General features: G+C 36.5%; 3 protein-coding genes and 1 long non-coding RNA gene across 8 annotated transcripts in view; 3 read left to right on the top strand and 1 right to left on the bottom strand.

Annotated features, from left to right (window-relative positions):
* Positions 1-2,413, top strand: part of LOC102622244 (uncharacterized) — a 48,548-nt gene extending 46,135 nt beyond the window's left edge. For 2 of the 3 annotated variants that reach the window (XM_052436852.1, XM_006494608.4), the window contains exons 2-4: positions 244-434; positions 550-1,129; positions 1,217-2,413. In XM_052436852.1, the coding sequence (XP_052292812.1) occupies positions 244-434; positions 550-1,129; positions 1,217-2,113 (1,668 nt within the window). In that variant the 3' untranslated portion in view covers positions 2,114-2,413. The remainder of the gene's footprint in view (positions 1-243; positions 435-549; positions 1,130-1,216) is intronic. The other variant, XM_025094112.2, reaches the window with a different exon arrangement.
* Positions 2,414-2,491: 78 nt separating this feature from the next.
* Positions 2,492-3,292, bottom strand: LOC127901033 (uncharacterized). The gene is made up of 2 exons (XR_008053009.1): positions 2,907-3,292; positions 2,492-2,756 (listed from the first exon to the last, which is right to left on the bottom strand). It is a non-coding gene; the product is annotated as an uncharacterized LOC127901033 (long non-coding RNA).
* Positions 3,293-16,721: 13,429 nt separating this feature from the next.
* On the top strand, positions 16,722-18,964 carry LOC127900564 (ankyrin repeat-containing protein BDA1-like). The gene is made up of 3 exons (XM_052435716.1): positions 16,722-16,967; positions 18,283-18,473; positions 18,619-18,964. The coding sequence occupies exons 1-3, from the start codon at positions 16,722-16,724 to the stop codon at positions 18,962-18,964; spliced, it is 783 nt and encodes a 260-aa protein (XP_052291676.1).
* Positions 18,965-24,638: 5,674 nt separating this feature from the next.
* LOC102627266 (ankyrin repeat-containing protein BDA1-like) overlaps positions 24,639-27,600 on the top strand; it is a 45,728-nt gene continuing 42,766 nt past the window's right edge. For 2 of the 3 annotated variants that reach the window (XR_008053007.1, XM_052436854.1), the window contains exons 1-3: positions 24,639-25,452; positions 26,640-26,830; positions 26,976-27,552. Coding sequence is in view for 2 of the 3 variants with exons in the window: in XM_052436854.1 (XP_052292814.1) it covers positions 24,862-25,452; positions 26,640-26,830; positions 26,976-27,552 (1,359 nt within the window). In the remaining variant the exon portion in view is untranslated. The remainder of the gene's footprint in view (positions 25,453-26,639; positions 26,831-26,975; positions 27,553-27,600) is intronic. The other variant, XM_052436853.1, reaches the window with a different exon arrangement.

Raw genomic sequence — 27,600 nt, 5'->3', positions numbered from 1 at the left:
CACATTAGAAAATGACTATATATATATATATCCTTTTAACATAAAATATGTATGTGTAAAATATGTATTTTTTTCACTAACAAAAAAAAAAAACAATTTTCAATATATTAAAATATGTTTTTTTTTTAATTTGCATTCTTACTTTATTAAAGTTTCTCGTTAGGGAAGGATTATATGTATATAGTCACAAATAAAATTCAGTTGAATGATGTCTAAATTGATGAATTTGTTTATCCAAAGCAGGTTGTAAGGTGTTTAGTGAATTGGAAAGTTGATACAAATGCCCGGAATTCGGAAGGTTTGACACCTTTAGATATTTCATTACTTGATCAAACTAAATCAGAAAACCATATAGTTGCGGCAATGCTGCGCGAAGCTGGAGCACTAGAGGCAACTTCACTTCCTATTACCAACAGCGATAGACATTTATCGAGGTAACAGGAACACTGCTCTTTTACTAAATTAAAGTCCATTTATCGATTATCTTTTTAAAAACAATATGGCATTTTCATATTATGTACATCTCAAAAAATGTTTAATGTCCTTCAGAAGTAAGGATCAGAGGCTGAACGAGGCTGCTCAAGCAGGAAATGTTGATGCCTTGTATGAATTAATATGGGAGGACGCATATCTTTTAGATCAGATAGACCGAGTACCATTCATGGATACTCCTTTACATATAGCAGCATCAATGGGGCATGTCAACTTTGCCCTGGAGATAATGCGGTTAAAGCCATCATTTGCAAGAAAGCAAAACCAATATGGATTTAGTCCCCTGCATCTTGCTTTGCAGAAGAAAGATACCCAAATGGTGCGTCGGCTCATAGATGTGGACAGAAATCTTGTTCGTGTCCAAGGGAGGGAGGGTGTAACGCCTCTACACTATGTTGCTGAGAAAGGAAATGTCGATCTTCTATGCAAACTTCTAGAGGCTTGCCCTGAGTCCATCACAGAGGTGACAATCCGTAAAGAGACTGCTTTGCATGTTGCTGCAAAAAATGACCAGTTGGAGGCCGTTGAGTGCATGCTAGGATGGCTTCGATATGTCGACATGGAGGATATCCTTAACTGGACGGACGATGAAGGCAACACTTTATTGCATATCACAATCTCCAAAAGTCAAATAAAGGCATGAAAAGTTTTTAAATTTTACTTCAGTTAGTCCCTATATTTTCATGATTATTAATTGCATGCATATATAAATATATACTTGCAGTTGGTGAGGCTACTAGTTAAAAGAGCACGTGATCAAATAAATGCCCGGAACTTAGACAATAAGACACCCATGGACATGGTAGAAGAACATTTGGGAGGGAAACCTGAATTTAAAGAAGTAACACGCATGGTGCGTAAAGCTGGCGGTAGACAAGGGTCCTCCCGTCCTGATGGGGATATTGCAGGTTACTTAAAACAAGGTTTGACATGTCGTCGAAAGGTGCTTTTGTTCTTTTACCGCTCATCACAGCGCATTACGGATGAAAATCGAAGCGCACTACTTGTGGTTGCTATACTAATCGCGACAGCCACATTCCAAGCAGCGCTTACCCCGTCTGACGATCTTGAGGGAAATAAGTCAACTGGAACCCCCAACTATATTGCCACTAATGGATCACACTCACCATCGACATCGGCATCGACGTGGACATCAGTATGGGCATCAGTAACACGATCAGGAACAGCAAATGCAACCGCCACTACTCTGAGCAATGGAACCAGCAGCAGCATCCCAAGAAGTGACAAGATTCTATTCGCTGCGGGGCAATTATATGGCGAAGCCATCAGTGATATGATCTCCATACTTTTCGCATTTTCAAATATTACAGCATTTTTTATATCTATGCTGGTGATTAATTATCACCTCCCGTATGGCTCCGCAGCTACTCTGGTATATCCTCTAGTTATTTGCTTTTGCCTGTTAGTGGTTGGCAGAACCCCGGTGATGCTACTTGCCTCACTTTCAATGCTTATCGTCTTTCGGATTTGTTTATTTGTACAACTGGACTTCTCCAAGATTCGATTTAGACGAAGCTTCTGGATTACACAAGTTTTGGGCTCCGTTTTCAAACATTATAGAAGCTTCCTCAATAAGATAATGAAAGATGCTGAAAAATAGCTATAATGCCAATATGCTGCCATGGATAAAACACATGTCCGTTGGTCTGTTGATGTTCTCTGCTGGCTTGGCTTTATCTACTTAGTGTGACACTTCCTCTCAAGTAATATTGCTGGTTTTATTTTGCGTAAGAAGGTGTGCTTTTGTGTACTGTATTTTCTGAATTATGTTCGTTTGCTTTTGCTTCATTTTGTAAGGTCTTCGCATGTTTCAATGTAATATTAATTACTCTTGTTGTATCTGATAGTTGTACTGTTCACCTTCGTGACTGTGAATATAATGATGTTAATTTAATTAAAACTATATGCTTGTTTGTTTGATAAGAAAATGAAGGAAAATTTATTGACTTAGAGAGGAAAAACAGAGATTGAAACTATATGCATCTGGAACTTTCCAAGTGTAACAGAATCATATACACACTCTCTGATATTCACCATAACAATTTGGTGGGAAATAAAAAACTTTTAACAACTTGCATTACAATCTTCCAGTAGGTTCCAGCAGCTTGTCCAGCTTGGCATCTGACATCAATTAGCTGACTCAACTTATTCTTAACAAATTTTTATGAACATATGAAATATCAATATCATTGGGCTTTTGATGCTCCCACCCACAGGCTACTTAAAATTGTACCTATAAAAGTCTGTTAGAAGAAAAGATGATTCAAAATACTTACGGCAATTTATGAAGAAAAACAAACAACAAACAGCAAACACACAAACATAGCAATAAAAGAAGACAAGGCAATGTTTGATGAGATTAAAAAGCTGACACATGTAGCATATATATTTACGTTTTCTTGGAGAGAGGAAACCGCTGTTGGATCTTCATTGATGAACCCTTCAACAGGCCTCCAAAAGGCTCTGCTGGGTCATAATAAATCCAGCGGCTCATGGTGCCCTTTTTCTTTTTTTTCTTTTTATTTTGCAGGCTGCACGTGGTGGGAGCGCCCTTTATCGTCCTTTTTTTTTTTTTTAATTTTGCAGGCTGCGCGTGGTGGACCTTTGATGTCCCGCATCGGATTACTATCCTCTCTCTCTCTCTCTATATAATTGTCTAGTTATTTCTAAATTTGAAGCAATTTAGATTTAGTGATTTATACGTCAAAATTTAAAATTTTTTAATTTTCTTTTTCAAATTTCGATTTCCAAGAGATTGCAGTAATAATAGCCCAATTAAACTTCCACCAGTGAAACCACTTCTCCATGAGATCTTATTGTAAATGCACAAAAAGTTGAGGGTACCATGCATATACAGGAGCGCGGTAGCTGAACCCTTAAATTATTTAATTGAGGACAAATTGTAAAAAGATAACCTTATTATCGAAGTCATGGAGTTCTAATATGAAAATGGCTTTAGCTTTCTATTGGAACAGAAGCCTGTTAAAATATAATATTTCTCTCTAAAATCATCTAACAAATTAATAATGAAGATTTCTTTATAATGTTGTATGAGTTTTTATAGTATTAATAGTCGAATTGTTGTAGATTCTTGAATTTTAATGTTTTAATCTCTACCATTCATTTGATATAGTGGATAAAAAAAATTAATTATTTAAATAATAACAGGTAACCTTCAGGTTGCAAGTAAATGTGGATTTTTTTTTTAAGAAAATTTATATTATGTTGGATAAAAACCCCACATTCGATGGTGGGATCATTTGATTTAATATTATAATCTTTACCCTTAATTTAATTTTAATAGTTAAGTAATTATGTAACAAATAATTTGCAAGTTGTGATGTTTCTTCATACTTTAAATTATTTTTTATCTAATCAACTGATAAATACAAATAATTAATTTTGGAATTAAAATTGTTATGTACTGGTTCTATCACTTTACAATTTTACATTTTTTTTTTGCTTTTACATTTAGCATTAAAAATATATGTAATAGCATTAAAATAAATGTAATTAACCAGTAATATTATTTCAACAATACTTTATTTAAAGATATTTCATAAAATCTTATAACAATTTGTATTGTATGAATTTAATTACAAAGCCATTAATACTTAGACAATAATTGTTAAATGTATAAGCTCTGTTTGGTTAGCAGGAAAATAAAGGAAAGTATAAATGAGAGGGAATTATGGAAAACTGAAAAGATGCTCTGTAAATCTTATTAATTTGAACTGATACAATGATATTTATAGTAAAGCCTAGAATCTTCTAAAGCATGCAAAGCATGAGCTAGAAACAAAGCTAAAACGTAACAAACTCTTAGCGGGAATTCAACAACTTTACACAACAGAATTCCAGCTCAGCACTTGACTAAGCACTCCACCTAAGCAACAATGATCTGACTCATCATTTAATCTTAACATTCCCCCTTACGCTCAAGGTCTTGGAGAGACATTGAGCTTAGATCTCATGTAAGCAAAATGATCAAATGACAATGGCTTAGTAAAGATATCAGCAAGTTGGTCTGAGCTTGATACATGCTGAATTGTGAATTCTTTCTTAGCCACATGCTCTCATATGAAGTGGAGATCCAGCTCGATATGCTTAGTTCTTGTATGGTATTTTGGATTACTAGCTAAAGCCTTGGCACTCTTATTGTCACAATATAAAAGAGGAGATGTGTCCAGCTGCACTTTCAACTCTCTCAGCAGATAGGTTATCCACAACATTTCAGAGGTGGCTGAAGTAAGTGCTCGATACTCTGATTCAGCAGTAGATCGAGAAACAAGTGTTTGCTTCTTTGATGACCAGCTTACAAGGTTTGAGCCAAGCAACATACAATAACCTCCCATTGACCTTCTGTCGTCTGGATCAGAACCCCAATCTGCATCTGAGTAAGCTGTCAAGTTAAGTGAACCTGAATGATGAAACTGGAGGCCAAAATGAGTTGTGCCTTGAAGATACCGGAGCAATCTTTTGCAGGCTTGCCAATGCAGAACAGTAGGAGCTGCTAAGAACTGACTAAGTTTACTAACTGTAAATGTTATCTCAGGTCTTGTTAAAGTTACATATTGAAGTGAACCAATAACACTTCTGTAAAGAGATGGATTCTCAAATGGATTGCCTAAGTCTTTTTGAAGCTTCTCAGAAACACTTATAGGAGTATTGCAGCTTTTACTACCAAGCATATTAGTTTTGCTTAGAATATCACAAATGTATTTTTTCTGAGATAGATGCAACCCTTCAGCTGATAGTGTAACTTCCAGACCAAGAAAATAGCTGAAATCCCCCAGATCTTTGAGTGCAAATTCAGAACCAAGTTGCTTGATAACATTCTCTATAAAAACTGTATTTGAGCCCGTAACAAGTATATCATCTACATAAATGAGAACCATTACTATATCCCTCTCATTGTGTTGAAAAAATAATGAAGTATTAGACTTTGAAGCTTGAAAACCCCATTGTAACAGAGAGTTTTTGAGTCTGTCATACCAGGCTCTTGGAGCTTGTTTGAGACCATATAAGGCTTTGTTTAACTTGCACACATGAAAAGGATATTGTGAATTAATGAATCCCTCAGGCTGATGCATATATACATCCTCTGTTAGCTCTCCATTTAGAAATGCATTGTTGATATCTAATTGTCTAACTGGCCAGTGATGCATGACAGCAAGGCTTAAGATAATTCTGACAATACAAGGCTTAACAATAGGGCTAAAGATTTCAAAGAAGTCTATGCCATAAGTTTGATGAAATCCTTTTGCAACTAACCTGGCTTTAAACTTTGAAACACTCCCATCTGGATTGTACTTCACCCGAAATACCCATTTGTTACCAACAATTTTTGTTGCTGTGTCTGCTAGTACTAATGTCCAGGTTTGATTCTTCTTGATGGGTGTCGAAGCCAACAAAAATAAATTCCTACTCTAAATAAATTGTGTATAGTGATTGAGCAGGGTCGTGTCCACAGAGATCGGTAATTATTTAAATCCTTTTGAAACGTAAAACGTAAAATGGGGGAATTGTTGACAATAATAAAAATCAAATTAAAATAACAAGAATGCAAATTAAAGTTGTAATTCAAATTGGAGAAAGCTCTGGTTGAAGGAATTAACTCAGCTTGATTCGACTACTGATCATTGATTCAAATATATATTATTATTACTTATGAATAGACCGGTTATAGCTACTGAGACCCTCTAATAGCCAATCTCTCCTTAATTAGTCGATAACCAAGGTACGACCGTTGGATATTTCCCTAATCAATAGACAACCCTAGATACGATCATAGGATTTAATCAATTGACAGCCTGAAAAACCAGAGAGACCCAAATCCTAATCAACACATATGATGATTCATTTAAATTAGATTGTTTATTCTCACAACACAACTCTCTGCTATGTTATTTGTCACAAACATTAAATTCTTCATACGATGAATCCTTTAATTGACAATAGATTAAGTTGATAATTAAATAGTGGCCAATTACCTAATTAACAAACATAATCATGAAACTAATTCAGAGAATAAACAAATACCCAAAAAGTAATAAAACAATTAAAGCATAAGAAAGATCTCACAGTAGTGATGAATCAAAGCTTCATTATCCTTCAACCAGAAAAATAGGTTTAGCTCTTCATAGAGAGAAGAGAAAAATTAGATCTAGGGTTTCTTTTTCTCCAATCCAAAATCCCCCTTTTTCACAATAGATTCCTCCCTTAAATACTCTCTCTCTCTTCTCTTTTAAAATTCTATTTAAAATAAAATACTAATATCTGAAATATTAAATTCGTAATTACAAAAATAACCAAAAATACAAAACACGTTAAACTAAAAAAAACTGCAGGTCCGCAGTTGACAGCACGCGCCCACGCCTTATCAACAAAGTTCTTCTGACGCTCATAATTTCTTCAAGAGAACAATCATCCTTAAACATCATCTTATAGCTCAATTTTATCATCAATCAATAGAATTGCACCTACAAAAGTAAAACACAAGTAAATCACTATTATTAAGTGAAAAACATTGATATTAAGGGAAGTAAATAATGCAAAACTAGTGCATAAATTGCACTCTAACAAATTCCCCCACACCAAGCTGATGCTTGTCCTCAAGCATATAACTCAAGACTAATCTCAAATCTCCACTAAATTCTCATCTCAACTCATCCAAAAACAATTTTAAGCAAGCATACCTCAAGAAATTAAGTCGATCAACATTCGAGAGACAAGGATTTTTAAAGCATAGAATCTCATAAGATAGAATAAGAACATTCAACCACCAAGAAGATCCATTCAAAATTCAAGTGCAACAAGATTTAATAACCCTCTCATTAACTTCACTCCATGCACTCAATGTGTTTAGGGTGTCATTTATGCACTCAAATCAAATCAAAGAATGCTATTACCATAAGCTTGCTTATATATCACATCTCAATCCACAAAACATGAATAAAATGCAAAAATCTAAGGGTCTTAAAAGGGTTGTAATGGGGTTAAATGAAAAAGAAAGGTTTACGAAAGAAAAAGAGATCAAAACGAGAAGAATGAACTCATTGAATGAACTTATGATATCAAAATGCTTATTTCTACTCAAGTCACCAAGAATGTAAACATTTTTTTTCTTTTTTTTTTTCGATTTTTCTTTTTCTTTTTTTTTCTTTTTTTTTGTTGTTTTTTTTTCTTTTTTTTTTTTGAATCAAACAAAAGAAACGAACCTTGCACAATTTAATTCAAGCATAATGCTTGTTGATCTAATTGAGAAACTTTATTACAAGGTAGAAAAAGCAACAAAATATATCCACACAATGAGTCCAAAAATCTCCTTAAATTAAGGCTCAAAAAGAAGAAAAATGGTTAAGTAGACGGAGAAAATTAGATGGGTAATGGTTAAGGCTCAAACAAAGATAGCAAATACAGGTATTCGGGTAGAGAAAAAAAAAATGCGAGAATAGAAAAATGGAAAAGGGTTTGCCCTTATCATTTTAATGCATAAAATCCCGTAATGCGGCTTCAACATGCATAACAAAGCAAGTTCTAGAATAAACAAACTAAGATTGATATTCACACAACAAAAATATTAGAGCAAAGTGGTTGCTTATAGGCTCAAATCCTCACAAAGTTGGTAAATTTGCCATCAAATCATGTACACTCTTCAAATGAATCAACCATCAATAATGGTGTAGAATGAGAAGAAGGTATGAGTGATATATAAAAGAAAAGGTAAAAATGATAAGAAGTGAGAAAGACGTATGTAGTAATATGAAAAGTGAAAGATAAAATGTGAGTGATGAAAGAGTATGATAGAATAAAAATAGATGTAAATAATGTGAGATAGATGGGAAAAGAATAGTGAGAGATAAAGGAAAAGAAAACTAATAATATATAAAGCATACTAACTCCAAAATCATTTAAGGATGAGTAGAGTGAAAACAATAATTCCAGACATCAATAATGCAAAAATCCCTCCCCCACACTAAGAACTGACATTGTCCCCAATGTAAGATAATCAAAGCTCACATAAAATTAAAGCGTAAGGATAAAAGATTAAGGGCAAAAACTTCCCTGAATTGTGAGCTTTGATCCTCATAACGTCTATGGGCTTGGCGGGAATGGTGGGATAAATCCCACACTCTTGAAGTATGCGGCCAAATTCTGCTCCATCTTGTCACGGATTTCGATTCACGGGCCTGGAATGCAGGTCGTAGGCTGGTTGCGTTGCGATTGCTGCTCGGCTGGAGCTTGCTTGATGGACGCGGGATGGCACTGATTGTGTTGCGCGCGCGCGCTGGGGCTGCTGGATCTGCGCGCTGCGTGGGCTGTGTTGTGCGCGAGAGCTGGGCTGACGCTGGTGCTGCGTTGCGTTGCGCGCGCGGGACTGATGCGCTGCGTGATGGTGATGGCTGGAGCTTGCTGTGTTGTGCGCGGCTGGTTTCGCTGGTGGGACTTCGTTGCGCGCTGCTGGGCTGCGAGACACGGGATGCTGGTGCTTGCGCTCACGGGATGGTGCGTTTTTCGGCGGGCTGGTTTGCTGCTGGTGTGCTGCAAGCGGCTGGAGAAGAAAACAAGTTCTGGAAAATTAGGGATTTTGTGAACAGTGAATAGTGAACAGTGATTTTCGATTTTTGGTTTTTTTTTAATAAATAAATAAATAAAAAGAAAGAAAGGAACGAAAAAAGAAAAAGAAAAAAAAATAATAAATAAATTTTTTTTTTTTATAGTGATGAATCACTTTGAGACACTAAAAATTTCAGAAGTACTTTTCTAATAAGTACATGGGCACGCCTTATAAAAAATTTTCTTCTGACCAAAATAAGCAAACACATTAAATTTCAGAAGTACTTTTCTATTAAGTACGTGGGCACGCCTTAAAACTATGTTACTTTAAAAATTACAGAAGTACTTATTAGCTAAGACGTGGGCACGCCTTATCAAAAATTTTCTTCTGACCAAAATAAGCAAATTTTTTTTTTTTTTGAATCAAAATTAAAAGAAGATATAACAAAAACCAAAACAAACAAATCATTTGGGTTGCCTCCCAAAAAAGCGCCTTTGTTTTATGTCTTTGGCTAGACACATTTATGCATCAATCTCCATAATTGGGACTCTCGAGAGCCACATCCTCCACAATATTCACCGAAAAACCTTCATAAAAAGGTTTTAAGCGATGACCATTAACCTTAAAAACTTTGTCAGAGGTCGGACTCCGAATCTCAACTGCACCATGAGGAAAAACATTAGTAACAATAAAAGGTCCAACCCAGCAAGAACGTAATTTACCCGGAAAAAGTTTAAGTTTAGAATGAAAAAAAAGAACTTTTTGACCAACAGAGAACTCGTTTCTCAAAATCATTCTATCATGAAATGTCTTCGTCTTTTTCTTGTAAAAAATTTCCTGCACTATAGGGTTAATAACATCCACAGAAAATACTGAATGTTCCTCACTAGGATATTTCATGGCATCATTCATATTGAATTCTATAACCTCTCCATCAAACTCCATAGTGAGAGTTCCTTTATGTACATCCATTTTAGTCATAGCAGTCTTAAGAAAAGGTCTTCCTAGCAAAATTGGGACAGAATTAGAGGAGTTATCATCTTCCATATCAAGTACATAAAAATCAGCAGGAAAAACCAACTCATTAACTTGTACTAAGACATCTTCTAATACCCCATCAGGATATGCATTAGACCTATCAGCTAGTTGAATTATTACGCCAGTTTCTTTTAATGGACCAACATTCAAGGATAAATAAATGGAACGAGGCATGACATTAATAGAAGCTCCTAGATCTAACAAAGCCTTTTCAATTTTAACACTACCAATTTTACAAGGGATAGTAAACATACCTGGATCCTTGCACTTAGGAGGTAGTTTCTTTTGAAGAACTGCTGAAACATTCTCCCCCATGTGAACTTTTTCATCTCCTCTTAATTTTCTCTTAGAGGTGCACAGTTCCTTAAGGACTTTAGCATATCGAGGTATTTGTTTTATAGCATCTAATAAAGGAATATTTACCTCAACCTTGCGAAATGTCTCAAGGATGTCTTTCTCTTGTTCCTCCTTCTTGGATTTTGCAAACCGGCTTGGAAAAGGAGGAGGTATCACAATAGGTAGGGGTTTCGCTCTGGTGGGTTCCGTATCTTGAGATTGAGGCATCAATTCATTCTTCTCAAGCTCATCTTCTACATGCTTTGTCACTTTCTTACTAGGCTCTTGCAACTCTTTCCCACTTCTAAGGATGACAGCACTAACGTTTTGCTTTGGATTCACCTCAGATTGTGAAGGCAATCTCCCTAATACTTGAGACTCCAGACGGCTCACTGTAGTCGCCAATTGACTCATTTGGTTCTCCAAGTTCTGAATGCTTGCTGTAGTTGCCTGCTGAAATTGTTGAGTGTTAGTCGCAAGTGATTTAACAATTTCTTCAAGAGATATACCTGACTTGGAGTTTGACTGTGGAGGTGCTGGATATCTTGGTGGATACTGTTGTGGGAATCCTGACGGCCTAACTCCATAGCTGAAGTTGGGATGATCCTTCCATCCCAGATTGTATGTTTGTGCATAAGGATCATACCTCCTCTGAGGCATGCCTGGAAATCCTCCAACTGCATTGGCTTGTTCAATGGGTTCTTCTTGAAGTGTAAGACACATATCAGTTGAATGACCCATATTGTAACATATACCACAAGTCTTCACCTGCTGCACATTACCTACAACAAACTTTTCCACAAGAGAAGTAAGTTTATCTAAACGTTGTTCAACAGAAGAAATATTTACCTCATTCACCTTCCTTGAAGTGAGCTCTTGCCTGCTGCTAAATTGTTGTGCATTGGCAGCCATATTTGATATCAACTCCCTTGCTTGAGTAGGGGTCTTGTTCACCAACACGTCTCCACTAGCAGCATCTATCATACTCCTATCCATCAATGACAGTCCTTCGTAAAAATATTGAATAAGAAGTTGATCAGAAATTTGATGCTGAGGACAGCTGGCACACAATTGTTTGAATCGCTCCCAATACTCATATAAAGTCTCCCCAGGAAGTTGTCTGATCCCACAAATATCTTTTCTGATGTTGGCAGCTCTTGAAGCCGGAAAGTACTTCTCAAGGAACTGCTTCTTCAAACCATTCCACGTTGTAATTGATCCAGGAGGCAAGTAGTACAACCAATCTTTAGCTAGCCCATCTACAGAGAACGGAAAAGCACGCAGCTTAATCTGCTCTTCAGTCACACCTTGTGGTCTCATACTTGAACACACAACATGAAACTCCTTAAGATGTTTATGAGGATCTTCACCTGCAAAACCATGAAACTTGGGTAATAAATGAATAAGACCAGACTTTAATTCAAAATTTACCTCCAAGTCTACATATTGAATGCAGAGTGGTTGTTGATTCAAGTCTGGTTCAGCTAACTCTCTAAGAGTTCTTTCTACAGGTGCAGGTCTATCCATCACTTGTTCTTCTGAATCGCTAGATGATTCAACTAAATCAGGCACCGTATCTGTTTCAGAAAGCAAAGGCGACGAGGATCGTTGCTTAGCTCGCTTTGTCTGCTGTCTCAGCTGACGAGCTGTCTTCTCAATTTCAGGATCAAACGAAAGTGTACCTGTACGAGAAGAACGAACCATACACCAAGTAAAACGTAAAAAGGATTAAATAAATGACACCAATCCCCGGCAACGGCGCCAAAATTTGATGGGTGTCGAAGCCAACAAAAATAAATTCCTACTCTAAATAAATTGTGTATAGTGATTGAGCAGGGTCGTGTCCACAGAGATCGGTAATTATTTAAATCCTTTTGAAACGTAAAACGTAAAATGGGGGAATTGTTGACAATAATAAAAATCAAATTAAAATAACAAGAATGCAAATTAAAGTTGTAATTCAAATTGGAGAAAGCTCTGGTTGAAGGAATTAACTCAGCTTGATTCGACTACTGATCATTGATTCAAATATATATTATTATTACTTATGAATAGACCGGTTATAGCTACTGAGACCCTCTAATAGCCAATCTCTCCTTAATTAGTCGATAACCAAGGTACGACCGTTGGATATTTCCCTAATCAATAGACAACCCTAGATACGATCATAGGATTTAATCAATTGACAGCCTGAAAAACCAGAGAGACCCAAATCCTAATCAACACATATGATGATTCATTTAAATTAGATTGTTTATTCTCACAACACAACTCTCTGCTATGTTATTTGTCACAAACATTAAATTCTTCATACGATGAATCCTTTAATTGACAATAGATTAAGTTGATAATTAAATAGTGGCCAATTACCTAATTAACAAACATAATCATGAAACTAATTCAGAGAATAAACAAATACCCAAAAAGTAATAAAACAATTAAAGCATAAGAAAGATCTCACAGTAGTGATGAATCAAAGCTTCATTATCCTTCAACCAGAAAAATAGGTTTAGCTCTTCATAGAGAGAAGAGAAAAATTAGATCTAGGGTTTCTTTTTCTCCAATCCAAAATCCCCCTTTTTCACAATAGATTCCTCCCTTAAATACTCTCTCTCTCTTCTCTTTTAAAATTCTATTTAAAATAAAATACTAATATCTGAAATATTAAATTCGTAATTACAAAAATAACCAAAAATACAAAACACGTTAAACTAAAAAAAACTGCAGGTCCGCAGTTGACAGCACGCGCCCACGCCTTATCAACAAAGTTCTTCTGACGCTCATAATTTCTTCAAGAGAACAATCATCCTTAAACATCATCTTATAGCTCAATTTTATCATCAATCAATAGAATTGCACCTACAAAAGTAAAACACAAGTAAATCACTATTATTAAGTGAAAAACATTGATATTAAGGGAAGTAAATAATGCAAAACTAGTGCATAAATTGCACTCTAACACTTCTCCAGGGCAGTAAACTCTTCTTTCATGGCCATGTGCCATTTGAGATCAGCTAAAGCCTTTTTAACACTCTTTGGTTCATAACTTTGTGTGACAGTGAGGAAAGATTTTGGTTTGAAAATGCCTAATTTGGCTCTTGTGGTCATGGAATGTTGATTAATTGGTGGTTGAGACAAAGGAAGTATGTGAGGTGTTTGGTGAGGGACTGATGTTGATGGAGAGGAAGGTTCATGATGCTGACTTGAAACTGAAGAACCTGGTGTTGGTAGCACAGCTGAACAAGGTGATATAGCAGGGGACTGATACGAGCTATTGTCATGAAGAGTACAAAGTGGTGAAGAAAAGACTGATTGATCAACAGAGGACTGAGAAAAAAAGGATGAAGAAAACATTTCTGAATAAGGAAATTCAGACTCATTGAACTGAACATGAATAGCTATATATACTCTCCCTGATTTATCTAAACACTTATAACCCTTGTGAAGAGGGCTGTACCCTAGAAATAAGCATTTTTTAGAATGGAAATCAAGCTTATGTGAATTATAAGGCTTGAGAATGTGATAATAGGCACATCCAAACACTTTAAGAAACTGATAATCTGGTAACTGATGGTGTAACTTTTGAACAGGTGACACATTATTCAGAACTGATGTGGGCATTCTATTGATAAGAAAGGATGCAGTATGGAAAGCTTCCCACCAGAATGATAAGGGCATGTTGGCTTGTGCAAGAAGGGTTAAACCAGTCTCAATAATATGTCTATGTTTTCTTTCAACAACACCATTTTGGTGATGTGAATGAGGACAGCTGAACCTAGATTGAATGCCCTCTTGCTGAAGAAAAGAATGAAAATTTCTAAACTCTCCTCCCATATCTGACTGCAAGGTTTTGATGGGCATATTGAACTGTTTTTTAACCAATCGTTTGAAGGTTTTGAAAGTTTCTAAAGCATCAGATTTAAGAACAAGAGGAAAAAATCCAACTATACCGAGTATAGTCATCAACAAATGAAACATAGTACTTGTAACCATTCATAAACATTTCTGAGGCAGGTCCCCAAAGGTCTGTATGGATTAGTTCTAATGCTTGTTTGGTTCTAATTTCAGAGGTTGAGAAATGAAACCTATACAACTTTCCTTGTTGACAAGCATTGCAAAATTCAAATGAGTGTTGATTATTATAACTGGAAGACATACAAGAATTCTTCAAAATGACTTGAATAACATGCTTGCTTGGATGACCAAGTCTATTATGTAACAAGTTTGCAGAGTTTACACTTTTAACAGACTCTTTATTGAAAGCAACAGAAGGAAGACATTCTTTATTTGGACTGGAAAATAAGACTGACATCATAGAACTTGGACTGAGAGTTGAGATATTGGAAGATAGCACAGAATCTTCACATGACAATAGCTTGTATAAGCCACCTTTAGCAATCCCCTGAGCAAGTAGTGTTCCATTCACCTTATCCTTAACAAAACATGCATCAGAAATGAATTCAATAGTGATGTTATTATCAGCAAGAAGTTTTGAAACACTTATTAAATTTTTGGTGATTTTAGGAACACATAATATGTCTTGAAGATGAATATATGAACCACAAGAGGTGTAAAAGCAGGTATAGCCAATGTGTGTGATTTGTAAGCCCTGACCATTTCCTATGAGTAAGGAATTAGAACCAGAGTAGAGTTTACCATCATTCAGATGCTGCCCTGAGTTGGTGAGATGATGAGTAGCTCCACTGTTAAGGTACCAACTCTAATCTGCTACTCCCTCAAAAGTGGCCATATAGGCTGCTCTTGGTCCCTGCTGCTGTCCTAGAAAAAAGTTTTGAGGTGGATAGTTTGGAATGAAGTTCTTGTTGAATCGATCTCTGCACTCAGCAGCAATGTGATTGTATCGAAAGAAAATCTGACAGACAACAGCTGCAGAGCTATAACTACCTCTTCCATATCCAGCAGGACCAAAACCACCTCTTCCATATCCATTGTTAAAACCACCAGAATTACCCCCTGAAGTTACTATTCCAGTTATTACCCCTGCCTTGTCCTTGGTTATTTCCTCTTCTATTTCCAGTAAAACCACTCCTTCCACCATTAGAATTCCAGTTATTACCCCTGCCTTGATTCCAGTTCCCTTGAGAGTTATTAGAATTCCAGTTCCCGTGAGAGTTATTAGAACTAACCCTTTTCTTCTGAAAATTTCTAGATTGAGCTATATTTGCTGCATAATTGCTTTTCATTTCCTTATTCTCACTAAGTTTATTATTCTCAAGCCTAGCTTCATGTGTTAGCAACATAGAATATGCTTCACTCAGATCCATGTTCAACATATTGACCCGACATAAATAACAACCGGATAATAAGAATGATCTAATCCAGTAATGAGATGAGTTATGAAGTCAATATCACTAACAGGACTACCAGCTAATGCAAGACCATCGGTAACTGTTTTGAGTTTAATAAAATACTCAGTCATTGACAGAGAGCCTTTTCTCAAACTATTAAGAAGCATTTTCAAATGAACCTTCTTTGCCATGGATTCAGATCCAAATTGCTTTTCTAGACTTTTCCAAAGTTCAAAAGAGGTTTGAGAGTTTACCACAAGGCTTAGTATATCGACACTTATGGAGGACATGATCCAGCTCAGCAGTAGTTGATCTTGACACTTCCATTCTCCATATTCTGGATTTTCTTGTGCTTGAGCATCAGTATTCGAAGAACTAGCTATTCCAGACTCAGAAAATAGATATTGAGTATGACAGAGTTTAGATCCATCAATATAGCTCTCCAATCCATTTTCACGAATTGAAGAAAGCACTTACTGCTTCCAGATCGTGTAATTAGTGCGATCTAGCTTAATTGGAATGGTGAAGGTAAAAGAAGTATTTAGCTGTGAACTTGAACTTGTTAAGGCCATTAGATTGATATGAAAATAAGCTCTGATACCATGTTAAATGTATAAGCTCTATTTGGTTAGCAGGAAAATAAAGGAAAGTATAAACGAGAGCGAATTCTGGAAAACTAAAAAGATGTTCTGTAAATCTTATTAATCTGAATTGATACAATGATATTTATAGTGAAGCCTAGAATCTTCTAAAGCATGCAAAGCATGAGCTAGAAACAAAGCTAAAGCATAACAAACTCTTAGTGGGAATTCAACAACTTTACACAACAGAATTCCAGCTCAGCACTTGACTAAGCACTCCACCTAAGCAACAATGATCTGACTCATCATTTAATCTTAACAATAATGAATTGGCAATGGAGATTATTAGGCTAAAGCCTTCATTTTCCAAGAAGCCCAACCAAGATGGCTTCTCTCCCATGCACTTGGCTTTGCAAAAATGGTCAAACTCAAACAGTGCTTCAGTTGATAGATACTGATCCGGAACTCGTTCGTGTTAAAGGAAGGGAAGGCATCACTCCTCTGCATCATGCGTCTGAAGATGGAGACCTGTATCTCTTGGAGAAATTTTTGTCTGTTTGCCTGAAATCTCTTGAAGATGTGACAAATAAAAGCGACACTGCTCTTCATATTACTTTCAAAAACGATAAGGTTAAAGCTTTTTCAAGTCTTAACAAGACGCCCTCCGTCAGTTATTGGCCTTAAAGAAGTTGATCAATGCTACAACAAAAGAATCCTCAACTCAAGAAATAGGGATGGCAGCACTCTGCTACACATTGCAACATCAAAAAATCAAGTCCAGGCAAGCTTGAATTAATATGCTAAAAAATTCAGTTGAATGATTACATTGTAGCTATTCCCACTTGTTTTTTGTTTGAAAGTTTCGGAGTTTGTATATTACATACTGTCGCACCTCTATTGTTGTGAGCTGTAGAGCTCTCACTCACACCTAACTTACTTAGGACAATTTTCTAGGTATTTAGGGAGTAGATGATTCCTAATTAATTAGATTAGGAGTAAGAATTTCTAAAGATAATCCTGCACATATTATTATGTTTTCCCTTTTAAGTATGGTTTCTTCTCATTCGATTAAGATACCTTATAGTAGCAGTATTACTTAAGACTTGTATATAAAGACCTTTTTGCAAGCATATAATACAACAAGATCTAAGCCGTAATTAATTAGCTCTCTGAGTTTCCTCATTCTCTCTTTCTTTGGCGTGATGCTACATTAAGAGTGTGAAAATTGGAAAAAGGACAAAAGACCCCCGTGGTTTAGTGAAATGGTTATGAAACCTACTTATTTTTAGAAATAATCATATAGACACCTTTTAGGATACACAAACCCAATTTATTTGACAAACTTTAGGGGTCTATATGACTTTTCTAAATGTGAAAATGATTTACATGTCCCTAAAAGAGGTAATGTCGGACTATTTCTGAAAACAATCAGTCTCTATATGATCAATTTACTGAATTTATGAGTGTTGATGTCCTTTTTCCTACTACATCTTATAGCTTAAACACAGACTCACAAGCAAATAAAGAATTGATTTTTTCCATATTAAACATGTCTCATTACGTTATTCTAGTTTTGTACCATATTGTTACATTCCTTCATCATCTAGACCTAATATCAAAGGCTTTCAATCAATTACATTACATTACAAAATGATGTAGAAGATATCATATGATATTTGTCTTATTACAGTATTACACATGACATTGCAACCTTAATTAATATAATCAACCTAGAGTTTTCTTGCTCTACAAGTTATACACTAGGTGAAATCATAGCCCTTGATTTTGACATTTGATGAAGATTCAAACATTACTTGATAACTTGTAGAATTCAAATCAAATGCTTATCTGAAACATTTCATCAAACAACTTATTCCAAATATCAAACACCCACTCTTTTAACTTCAAAACTACATGACGACTTTGTATTCACATGTCCTAGCAGATTGTAACGAGTTTATTGAACTACAAAGTTGAAATAAATTCTCTGAATTCTGATGGCTTGACACCTTTAGATATTACATTACTTGATCAAACTCAGTCAAGAAACCAGGAGATTGAGGATATGCTATGCAGCGCTGGAGCAGTAGGAGCAACTTCACTTCCTATTATGGCCAACTACACAAATGTATTGAGGTAAAACAACTCTTTTGCTAAACTATGGTCCATATATGGATAATAATTTTAAATAATATATTTCATTAATTTGCATTTTCATGTTATGCACATCGTAATTACTTACTAAGAATATTGCTTAAATCAATTAATTAATGTCCTTCAGAACGGATCAGAGGTTAAACGAGGCTGCTCAAGCAGGAAATGTTGATGCCTTGTATGAATTAATATGGGAGGACGCATATCTTATAGATCAGATAGACCAAGTACCATTTGTGGATACACATTTACATATAGCAGCATCGATGGGGCATGTCAACTTTGCCTTGGAGATTATGAGATTGAAGCCATCATTTGCAAGAAAGCAAAACCAATATGGGTGTAGCCCTTTGCATCTTGCTTTGCAGAATTCACACACTCAAATGGTGCTTCGGCTCATAGATGTCGATAGAAATCTTGTTCGTGTCCAAGGAAGGGAGGGTGTAACGCCTCTACACTATGTTGCTGAGTGAAGAAAATATGAAACGAAGTGTTTGGTTTAAAAGAAAATAACAGAGAAAATAATCTTTTGATTTTCCAGAACTTTTATTTTCATATAAAGAATGATTACATCATTTCTATTTATACTAACTAAACAATAACTAACTAAGAATCAGCTCCAGCTAATCATTTTTTTAGTACACACTGTGAGTAATAACAAACTTTAACTAATTATGCTGAGCTAGCAGTCTGGACTGCTGCGTTGCTTAACATCTTCTGATAGTTTGACTTGAGTTGACCCAAGCTTTGTTTTCTCATGCTCTGCATAATGTGCTTCCTTAACACTGAGAAGAGAAATGTCGATCTTCTATATAAATTTCTAACAGCTTGCCCAAAGTCTATCCTACAGGTGACAATTCGAAAAGAAACTGCTCTGTATGTTGCTGCAAAAAATGACAAGTTGAAAGTCCTTAAAGTCATGCTAGGATGGCTTCGATATGTCAATAAGGATGATATCATTAACCGGAAGGATGATGAAGGCAGCATTTTGTTGCATATCTCAATCTCCCGAAGTCATATCCAGGCACGAAAAATTTAATTTAATTTTGAGCTAATCTGAAGGCAGCATTTTGTTGCATATCTCAATCTCCCGAAGTCATATCCAGGCACGAAAAATTTAATTTAATTTTGAGCTAATCGTCTAGTTATTCCTTGAATTTAATTTTTTATTGTTTTGCTTCCATAACGCAGATGGTGGGGGCTAATAGCTAACAGAGCACGTGATCAAATAAATGCTCGGAACTCAAAATATAAAGACAGCCGTGGACATGGTAAAATTTCATTTGCAAACGAAACTTGAATTTGAAGAACTGGAGAGCACGGTGCGCAACTTTGGCGGTCGAGAAGGGTCCTCCCTTGCTACCGTAGAGATTGCAGATTACTTAAAAAGAGGTTTGATATGGCGTCAAAAGGTGCTTTTGTTCTTTTATCGCTCATCACTGAGCATTACAGATGAAAATCGAAATGCACCGCTTGTGGTTGCTATACTAATCACGACAGCCACATTCCAAGCAGCGCTTACCCCTCCTCAGGATTTGTGGGGAAACAACAGTAACAACACCGACTTTGCCACAAACGTAGCCGCAACTAGCATTAATAACAATTGAACCGTCATCCAAGACAGCCAGCACGATCCACTGTCTTAATCATGAGACTTTTATAAACCATTCATCATTGCGATTTCTATACTTTTCTCATTTTCAAATATTATAGTCTTTTCTATAGCCATGCAAGTGATTCATCATCACCTCCCGAATTGCTTTGCAGCCACTCTGGTGTATCCTCTAGCTGTCTATTTTTTCTTGCTAGCGACAGGTACAACCCCGACATTGTTATTTACCTCCTTCTTGCTCTCCGACTTTCTTTACCCGCTTTTGTTGCTAGGCGGCTTTTTCTGCCCCTAATCTTTGCGGTTGTTGCCCTTGTCCTTGCGACTCTCCCCTCCACCTTTGCCTTGGTTGGCCTTTTTGTCTTTGGATTGAGTGGAGTATTCGGTGAGTGATTCTGCAATAGCGATGGCGTCATCAAGTGTTTGAACACCACACCTATCAAGCTCGGTCTTGGCCCAATCCTTAAGGCCATCTTGGAAGTAGAAGAGCGAATCCTTGTCAAACATGTCGCTTATCTCCAACATAAGGGTAGTGAACCCGTTGATGTAGTCCCGAATACTACCTGATTGCTTGAGGCGGCGTAGGCGCGCTCGCGCTTCTTTCTTCGTGTTGCTTGGGGCGAACTGCTTTCAGAGTTCTTACTTGAAGTCGACCCAAGTGTCGATGGTGCAAATGCCCTTGCCCATCTCGCCATGCTTGCAACGCCACCATAGTTGTGCAGCGCCTCGAAGATAGGTGGGTGTTGTGCCCACTTTTAATGCCTCATCTCGTACGCCCATGGCATCGAAGTATTGATTAAGCCCAAATAGGAAGTTGTCCATGATTGTGGCGTTGCGTGTGCCATCGTAGGTGTCAGGCTTTGGCACGTCAATGCGTTGCGCATCACTCGTGCTTGCGGAAGCTGGACTAGCGGAGAGTGTGCGCTTATGCCAAGCCCAATCCGAGCGGACTTCATCCACTTCCGCACGGACAGCTCATAGTTCATCTTGAACAAAGGTACGAAGTTTTAGCAACTCATCATGGAAAGATCGAAACTCACCTCGAAGAATGTTCGCTTGCTCTTGGATGATGGATTTTGTTGCCACTGTGAACTCGGCGTATTCTCCCTCGAGACCGTCCACTCATTCCTCTAGTCCCTCGAGGTTGTCTTGAGCGGCGGACAATGCGATTTCGAGAGTGGTTACACGAGGCTCCAATGCATCCATGGATGGGGCCTTGGACTTGCCGCGAGTCTTGCTTTGGGGGCGCTCTCCCTCACGGCCGCTGCTTGGTTCCAGTGGAACATCCAAACCAACAACACCCTCTTGCGATGGATTTGAAGGGTTGGTCATTGCTCGTGAACTCACTTGCGTGGGTGCAAACCTTGCTCTGATACTACTTGTCACGGGATGAGTGTTTTGCTTAGCAAACCGTTGCGACACTTAGACAACTTTGCCGAATGTTGCTAAGTAAGCCTTGAGTTTCTTGACCAGCTAAGCCTAACGGTTTTCGAAGAGTTAGAGAGAAGAGAGCAATGGAGCCGAATAAGGAAACTTGTATTGCTTACAAGAAAGATTACAAAAGAGCTTACAAGTGTTTGAGTTGTTTGTTCTAAGCTTGTTTCTCAAATGCTAAATGCCCTAGAATTTTCTAGAATTGGGCCAAGGTAACACTCTTGGCCTTGTCTTGGGCTCTTGGTGGACAAATTGGGCTAGCAACTTGGGCGGCCCGTAACATTATGCTACCCAAGTCTCGTGCCCGTAAGTGGTTCCCCCTTCCTACTGTGAACATTGTAGAACCCTCAAGAAATAATTTGTCTTTGTCTCGAAAGTTGCATTTATCACTTTACCGCTCATCAAAGTGCATAACAAATGAAAGTCACAATGCAATACTAGTGGTTGCTGTAATTTGTTTATGGGATTCGGTGTTTCTTACTCAAGTCGCTGGATATCCCTCATTACAGAGGCCGCTAGATTTCAGAAGTTTTGGGCTCCATTTTGCAACACTACCGACTCTCTCATAATGAGATGATTAATGCCCTCCGTTGGAATCACTGATGAAGCTGAACTTGGATCAAATCGGAGTGCTAGCTGGAGCTTACTTGGCAGCAAAGTTAGCTGTCATCACATGGAGAGTAAATACAGCCTGAACTTTCCAACCTGAGTAAATTTACTGACTCTATAAATACAGAGATCTGCTAAAGTAGTAATTGCTCTAAAAATTTGGACAAAATAGTTTTTGGATAAGGATACGGCAGATTATAGATTGGTCTACTTTGTACTGGGTACTTCATATGCTGCCCATTTACTATGAATGTGTTCCCTCTTTTGAGAAACATTCACAAGTCGAATTTAATCAATTAAAATGTGACTGCGTCTTCAATTCATAAGCCAAAGTTAAACAGTGGTAATTGTTAAGCCTGATTTAAGAATCTATCATAATTTAGGAAGTATCACGAGGCAATATCCCGACACAAGCGAGCGATGACATTGTCAAATAGAAGCTTGAGCACCAATGCAGGTCTTGCTTTCAGTTACAATTTGCAGGTCTAATGATATTAAGTCACACCATTTTGTACAATGTATTTGTATAAAACTGTTCCTGACTGGATCATCATTATTTATATCAAAGTTGATAAAGATACAAAGAAACTGGAAATGTTGAGTTTCAAAGTTCAAAACCTATGTAAAGGGGTGAATAGCAAAAGACATTGAAGATGCAGAGCAATAGAAAAGACTAAATGAGGAAAAGAATAAGCAAGCAATGAAGAAGAGAAGAACGAAGTTGATAAAGATACAAAGAAACAGGAAATGTTAAGTTTGGCTCTTGTTGATGAAGGTCGCTAGGGCATATTGGCATTGATCCTAAAACCTATGTAAAGGGGTGAATAGCAAAAGACATTGAAGATGCAGAGCAATAGAAAAGACTAAATGAGGAAAAGAATAAGCAAGCAATGAAGAAGAGAAGAACGAAGTTGATAAAGATACAAAGAAACAGGAAATGTTAAGTTTGGCTCTTGTTGATGAAGGTCGCTAGGGCATATTGGCATTGATCCTAAAATCGAATTTCGCTTATCTGTTTTTAAAATTTAATGATTCTGAGAATATTCTTTTCCTCACTGTTATAATATATATGTAATTTATTAGCTTTTCTGAAATAAAAATGATAGTTGGCTCGAGATTTCTATAAATCGAATTTCTTTTTTGTTATTTTGGGTAATGGTCCATCTCCAATTCCTGAAGATGGGCCTTCACTCAAAACTAGTTGGTGGGCAGTGGGCTATTGCTCAAATTTGATTTGATTTTAACAGCAAATTTTAATATCATAGTTAAGATGGAATTTAAGGTCAAATATCAGTGCTGTTTTTGAAATTATGTCTGTTTATTTTATTAATACATGTATATTAAATTGTACATATTCTATTAATTAATTATTAATACAATGTACGCTTTATCTTTACATCCTTTGCACTAAGGATGTTTGTTGGGTGAAAAGCAGAAGGAAAGTGGAGGGGCCATGCATGAAAGGGGAAAAAAAAAGTGAGAAGAAGGAAAGCGGGGGCGGCTGGGAGCATTACAAAAGAAAGAGGGGGAGAGGAACGAGGAGGCAGAGAGACACATGGCTCTCCTCTCACATCTTTTTCCAAGTTCATAAATGGCTTCTGTCAAAGACTAAAAGGCACATGGGTCAAACCCATTAATTGGTACCTGCTCTTCTTTTTTCAGCCTTTGATCTCCCAAACACTTTGCTTTTGTTGTTTAAACTGAAAATATATATTTTATAACTTCTGGAAATGTATAAATTGATTTTGAGTGTCAGGCGGTTAATAACGAAAAAAATTTCAGTGCCTCTTACCATTTAGAGATGAACTACACTTTCATTACACTATAATATCCTCATATTAATAAGATTAATTTGGTCTCAACAATATAGTTATGGAGGGATTTTTGTTTGAGTTACATTCCATAACGTTAATTTTAGCTTAATGTAACAATCACTATTATAGTGCCGCATGTACAAATTTTTGTTTTTATTCTTTGAAATTAATTCAAAATTTCAAAAGATAATTATATTACTTTTTTCAAAATGGATTTTCGTTGATTTGCATAAAAATGGATCGATTTTGAATGTATATAACAAATTGAATGGGATAGGATTATGTGTGAACACCCTATACATGATTGCATATGATCTTGAGCATAACTTATTCGATTTTTATTTTTAATTTGTCAAAAGAAAGCACATATTATTGGTTTCACCGAAATTTATGCCTTAGATTTGGCGATGGCGGAAACCCAAGTAGTAGGATTTATTCTCATAATAATAAAGTGAAAGATGTCAATTTTTTTTTTTTTTCGAACTTGATCGCATCCAAAAAAATCTTCGATAGCACGTGGATCGGTTAATTCAATAAGAAATGGAGCTGATTGTTAAAGAGAGAACGGGAGAAGGAAAAAAAAAAGAGAGTAAAAAATCATTTACCAAAGTAAGGTTTGTCCTGGGTATGACCTAGTCAAATATTGCGCATTGTCCTGGGTATGACCAAAGTAAGGTTTGTTTCTCCTTTGGAAAAAATCAATCTCCAAGAATCAAAAGCAGACATGTTGATGAAGAAATTTTGTTCCCTTTGTCGTACTATACAAAGGAATGTTCGTTGAACTTATCTTGATGCTTTCCTCCCTGTTTCTTTAAGCTGATCATCTTCTTTAAGTTGTTGAAACTTTCCTCTCTGCAGGGTACATTTGGAGTTGCAACTTTCTTTGTGTTAATTAATTTCGGGGATGGAGGCTGCCGCTCAACTGAGGGATACCAATGCTTTGTATTCTCTAGTTCGACAAGATCCGTATATTTTGGACAAATTCGATACGATACCTTTTATTGAAACTCCCTTACATGATGCTGCAAGGAGTGGAAATGTTGAATTGGCAACGGAGATTATTCGGCTAAAGCCTTCATTTGCCAAGAAACCCAACCAAGATGGCTTCTCTCCCATGCACTTGGCTTTGCAAAATGGTCAAACTCAAACAGTGCTTCAGCTGATAGATACTGATCCGGAACTCGTTCGTGTTAAAGGAAGAGAAGGCATCACTCCTCTGCATCATGCGTCTGAAGATGGAGACCTGTATCTCTTGGAGAAGTTTTTGTCTGTTTGTCCGAAATCTCTTGAAGATGTGACAAATAAAGGCGATACTGCTCTTCATATTGCTTTGAAAAACGATAAGGTTGAAGCTTTTCAAGTCCTAACAAGATGCCCTCCGTCGGTCATTGGCCTTAAAGAAGCTGATCAATGCTACAACAAAAGAATCCTCAACTCGCAAAATAGGGATGGCAGCACTCTACTACACATTGCAACATCAAAAAATCAAGTCCAGGCAAGCTTGAATTAATATGCTAAAAAATTCGGTTGAGTGATTACATTGTTGATATTCCCACCTGTTTTTTGTTTTAAAGTTTCGGAGTTTGTATATTACATAGTGTCGTGCCCCCTATTGTTGTGAGCTGTAGAGCTCTCACTCACACCTAACTTACTTAGGACAGTTTTCTAAGTATTTAGGGAGTAGATGATTCCTAATTAATTAGATCAAGAGTAAGTTTTTCTAAAGATAATCATGCACATATTATTATGTTTTCCCGTTTAAGCATGGTTTCTCCCCATTAGATTAGGATACCTTATAGTAGCAATATTACTTAAACTTGTATATAAAGACCTCTTTGTAAGCATATAATACAACACGATCTAAGCTGTGATTAATTAGCTCCCTGAGTTCCCCCATTCTCTCTTTCTTTCGCGTGATGCTACATTAAGAGTGTGACAATAGGAAAAAAAGGAAAAAACACCCCTGTGGTTTGGTGAAATAGTTATGAAACCTAATTAGTTTTAGAACTAATTATATAGACACCTTTCAGGATACACAAATCCAATTTTTTGACAAACTTTGTGGGTCTATGTGACTATTTCTGAATGTGAAAATGATTTACATGTCCCCAAAAGGGGTAATATCGAATCATTTCTGAAAATAATCAAACTCTATATGATCAATTTACCGAATTCGTGCGTGTTGATGTCCTTTTTCCTACTATTTATAATAGCTTGGGCACAAACTCACAAGCAAATAAAGAACTTATTTTTCCATATTAAACATTCGTCATTACGTTATTCTAATTTTGTACTACGTTGTTACATTCCTTCATCATCTAGACCTAATTTCAAAGGCTCACAATCAATTACATTACATTACAAAATATTGTAGAAGATATCACATGATATTTGTCTTATTACTGTATTACACATGACATTACAACCTTAATTATTATAATCAACCTAGAGTGTTCTTGCTCTACAAGTTATACACTAGATGAAATCATAGCCCTTGATTTTGACACGAAGATTCAATCATTACTTGATAACTTGTAGAATTCAAATCAAATGCTTCTCTTTTAACTTCAATCATTACTCGATAACTGAAGCATTTCATCAAACAACTTATTCAAAAGATCAAACACCTGCTCTTTTAACTTCAAAACTACCTGACGAATTTGTATTCACATGTCCCAGCAGATTGTAAGGTGTTTGTTGAACTGCAAAGTTGAAATAAATTCTTTGAACTCTGATGGCTTGACACCTTTAGATATTACATTACTTGATCAAACGCAATCAAGAAACCAGGAGATTGAGGATATGCTACGCAGCGCTGGAGCATTAGAAGCAACTTCACTTCCTATTAGGGCCAACTCCACAAATTTATTGAGGTAAAACAGCTCTTTTGCTAAAGTATGGTCAATATATAGATAATAATTTTAAATAATATATTTCATTGATTTGCATTTTCATGTTATGCACATCGTAATTACTTGCTAAAAATATTGCTTAAATCAATCAATTAATGTCCTTCAGAACGGATCAGAGGTTGAATGAGGCTGCTCAAGCAGGAAATGTTGATGGCTTGTATGAATTAATATGGGAGGACGTATATCTGTTAGATCATATAGACCAAGTACCATTTGTGGATACTCCTTTACATACAGCAGCATCAATGGGGCATATCAACTTTGCCTTGGAGATTATGAGATTAAAGCCATCATTTGCCAGAAAACAAAACCAATATGGATTTTGCCCTTTGCATCTTGCTTTGCAGAAAACACATACTCAAATGGTGCTTCGGCTCATAGATGTTGATAGAAATCTGGTTCGTGTCCAAGGAAGGGAGGGTGTGACGCCTCTACACTATGTTGCTGAGAAAGGAAATGTCGATCTTCTATGTAAATTTCTAGCAGCTTGCCCAGAGTCTATCCTGCAGGTGACAATTCGAAAAGAAACTGCTCTGCATGTTGCTGCAAAAAATGGCAAGTTGGAAGTCCTTGAAGTCATGCTAGGATGGCTTCGATTTGTCAACAAAGATGATATCCTTAACTGGAAGGATGATGAAGGCAACACATTGTTGCACATCTCAATCTCCCGAAGTCATATCCAGGCACGAAAATTTTAATTTAATTTTGAGCTAATTGTCCAATTATTCCCT

Source organism: Citrus sinensis, chromosome 3 (genome assembly GCF_022201045.2).
Source record: "Citrus sinensis cultivar Valencia sweet orange chromosome 3, DVS_A1.0, whole genome shotgun sequence".
NCBI classification, from domain to species: Eukaryota; Viridiplantae; Streptophyta; class Magnoliopsida; order Sapindales; family Rutaceae; genus Citrus; species Citrus sinensis.
This window is presented reverse-complemented; position numbering and strand designations above follow the sequence as displayed.

What these genes read in the sequence shown, in the direction of transcription:
- LOC127900564 (XM_052435716.1), top strand. Translation starts at nt 16,722, where the DNA reads ATGGCTTCTCTCCCATGCACTTGGCTTTGCAAAAATGGTCAAACTCAA. An exon ending in TTACTTTCAAAAACGATAAG is followed by an intron (nt 16,968 to 18,282) that starts GTTAAAGCTTTT and finishes ATGTCCTAGCAG; the next exon opens with ATTGTAACGAGTTTATTGAA. An exon ending in AACTACACAAATGTATTGAG is followed by an intron (nt 18,474 to 18,618) that starts GTAAAACAACTC and finishes AATGTCCTTCAG; the next exon opens with AACGGATCAGAGGTTAAACG.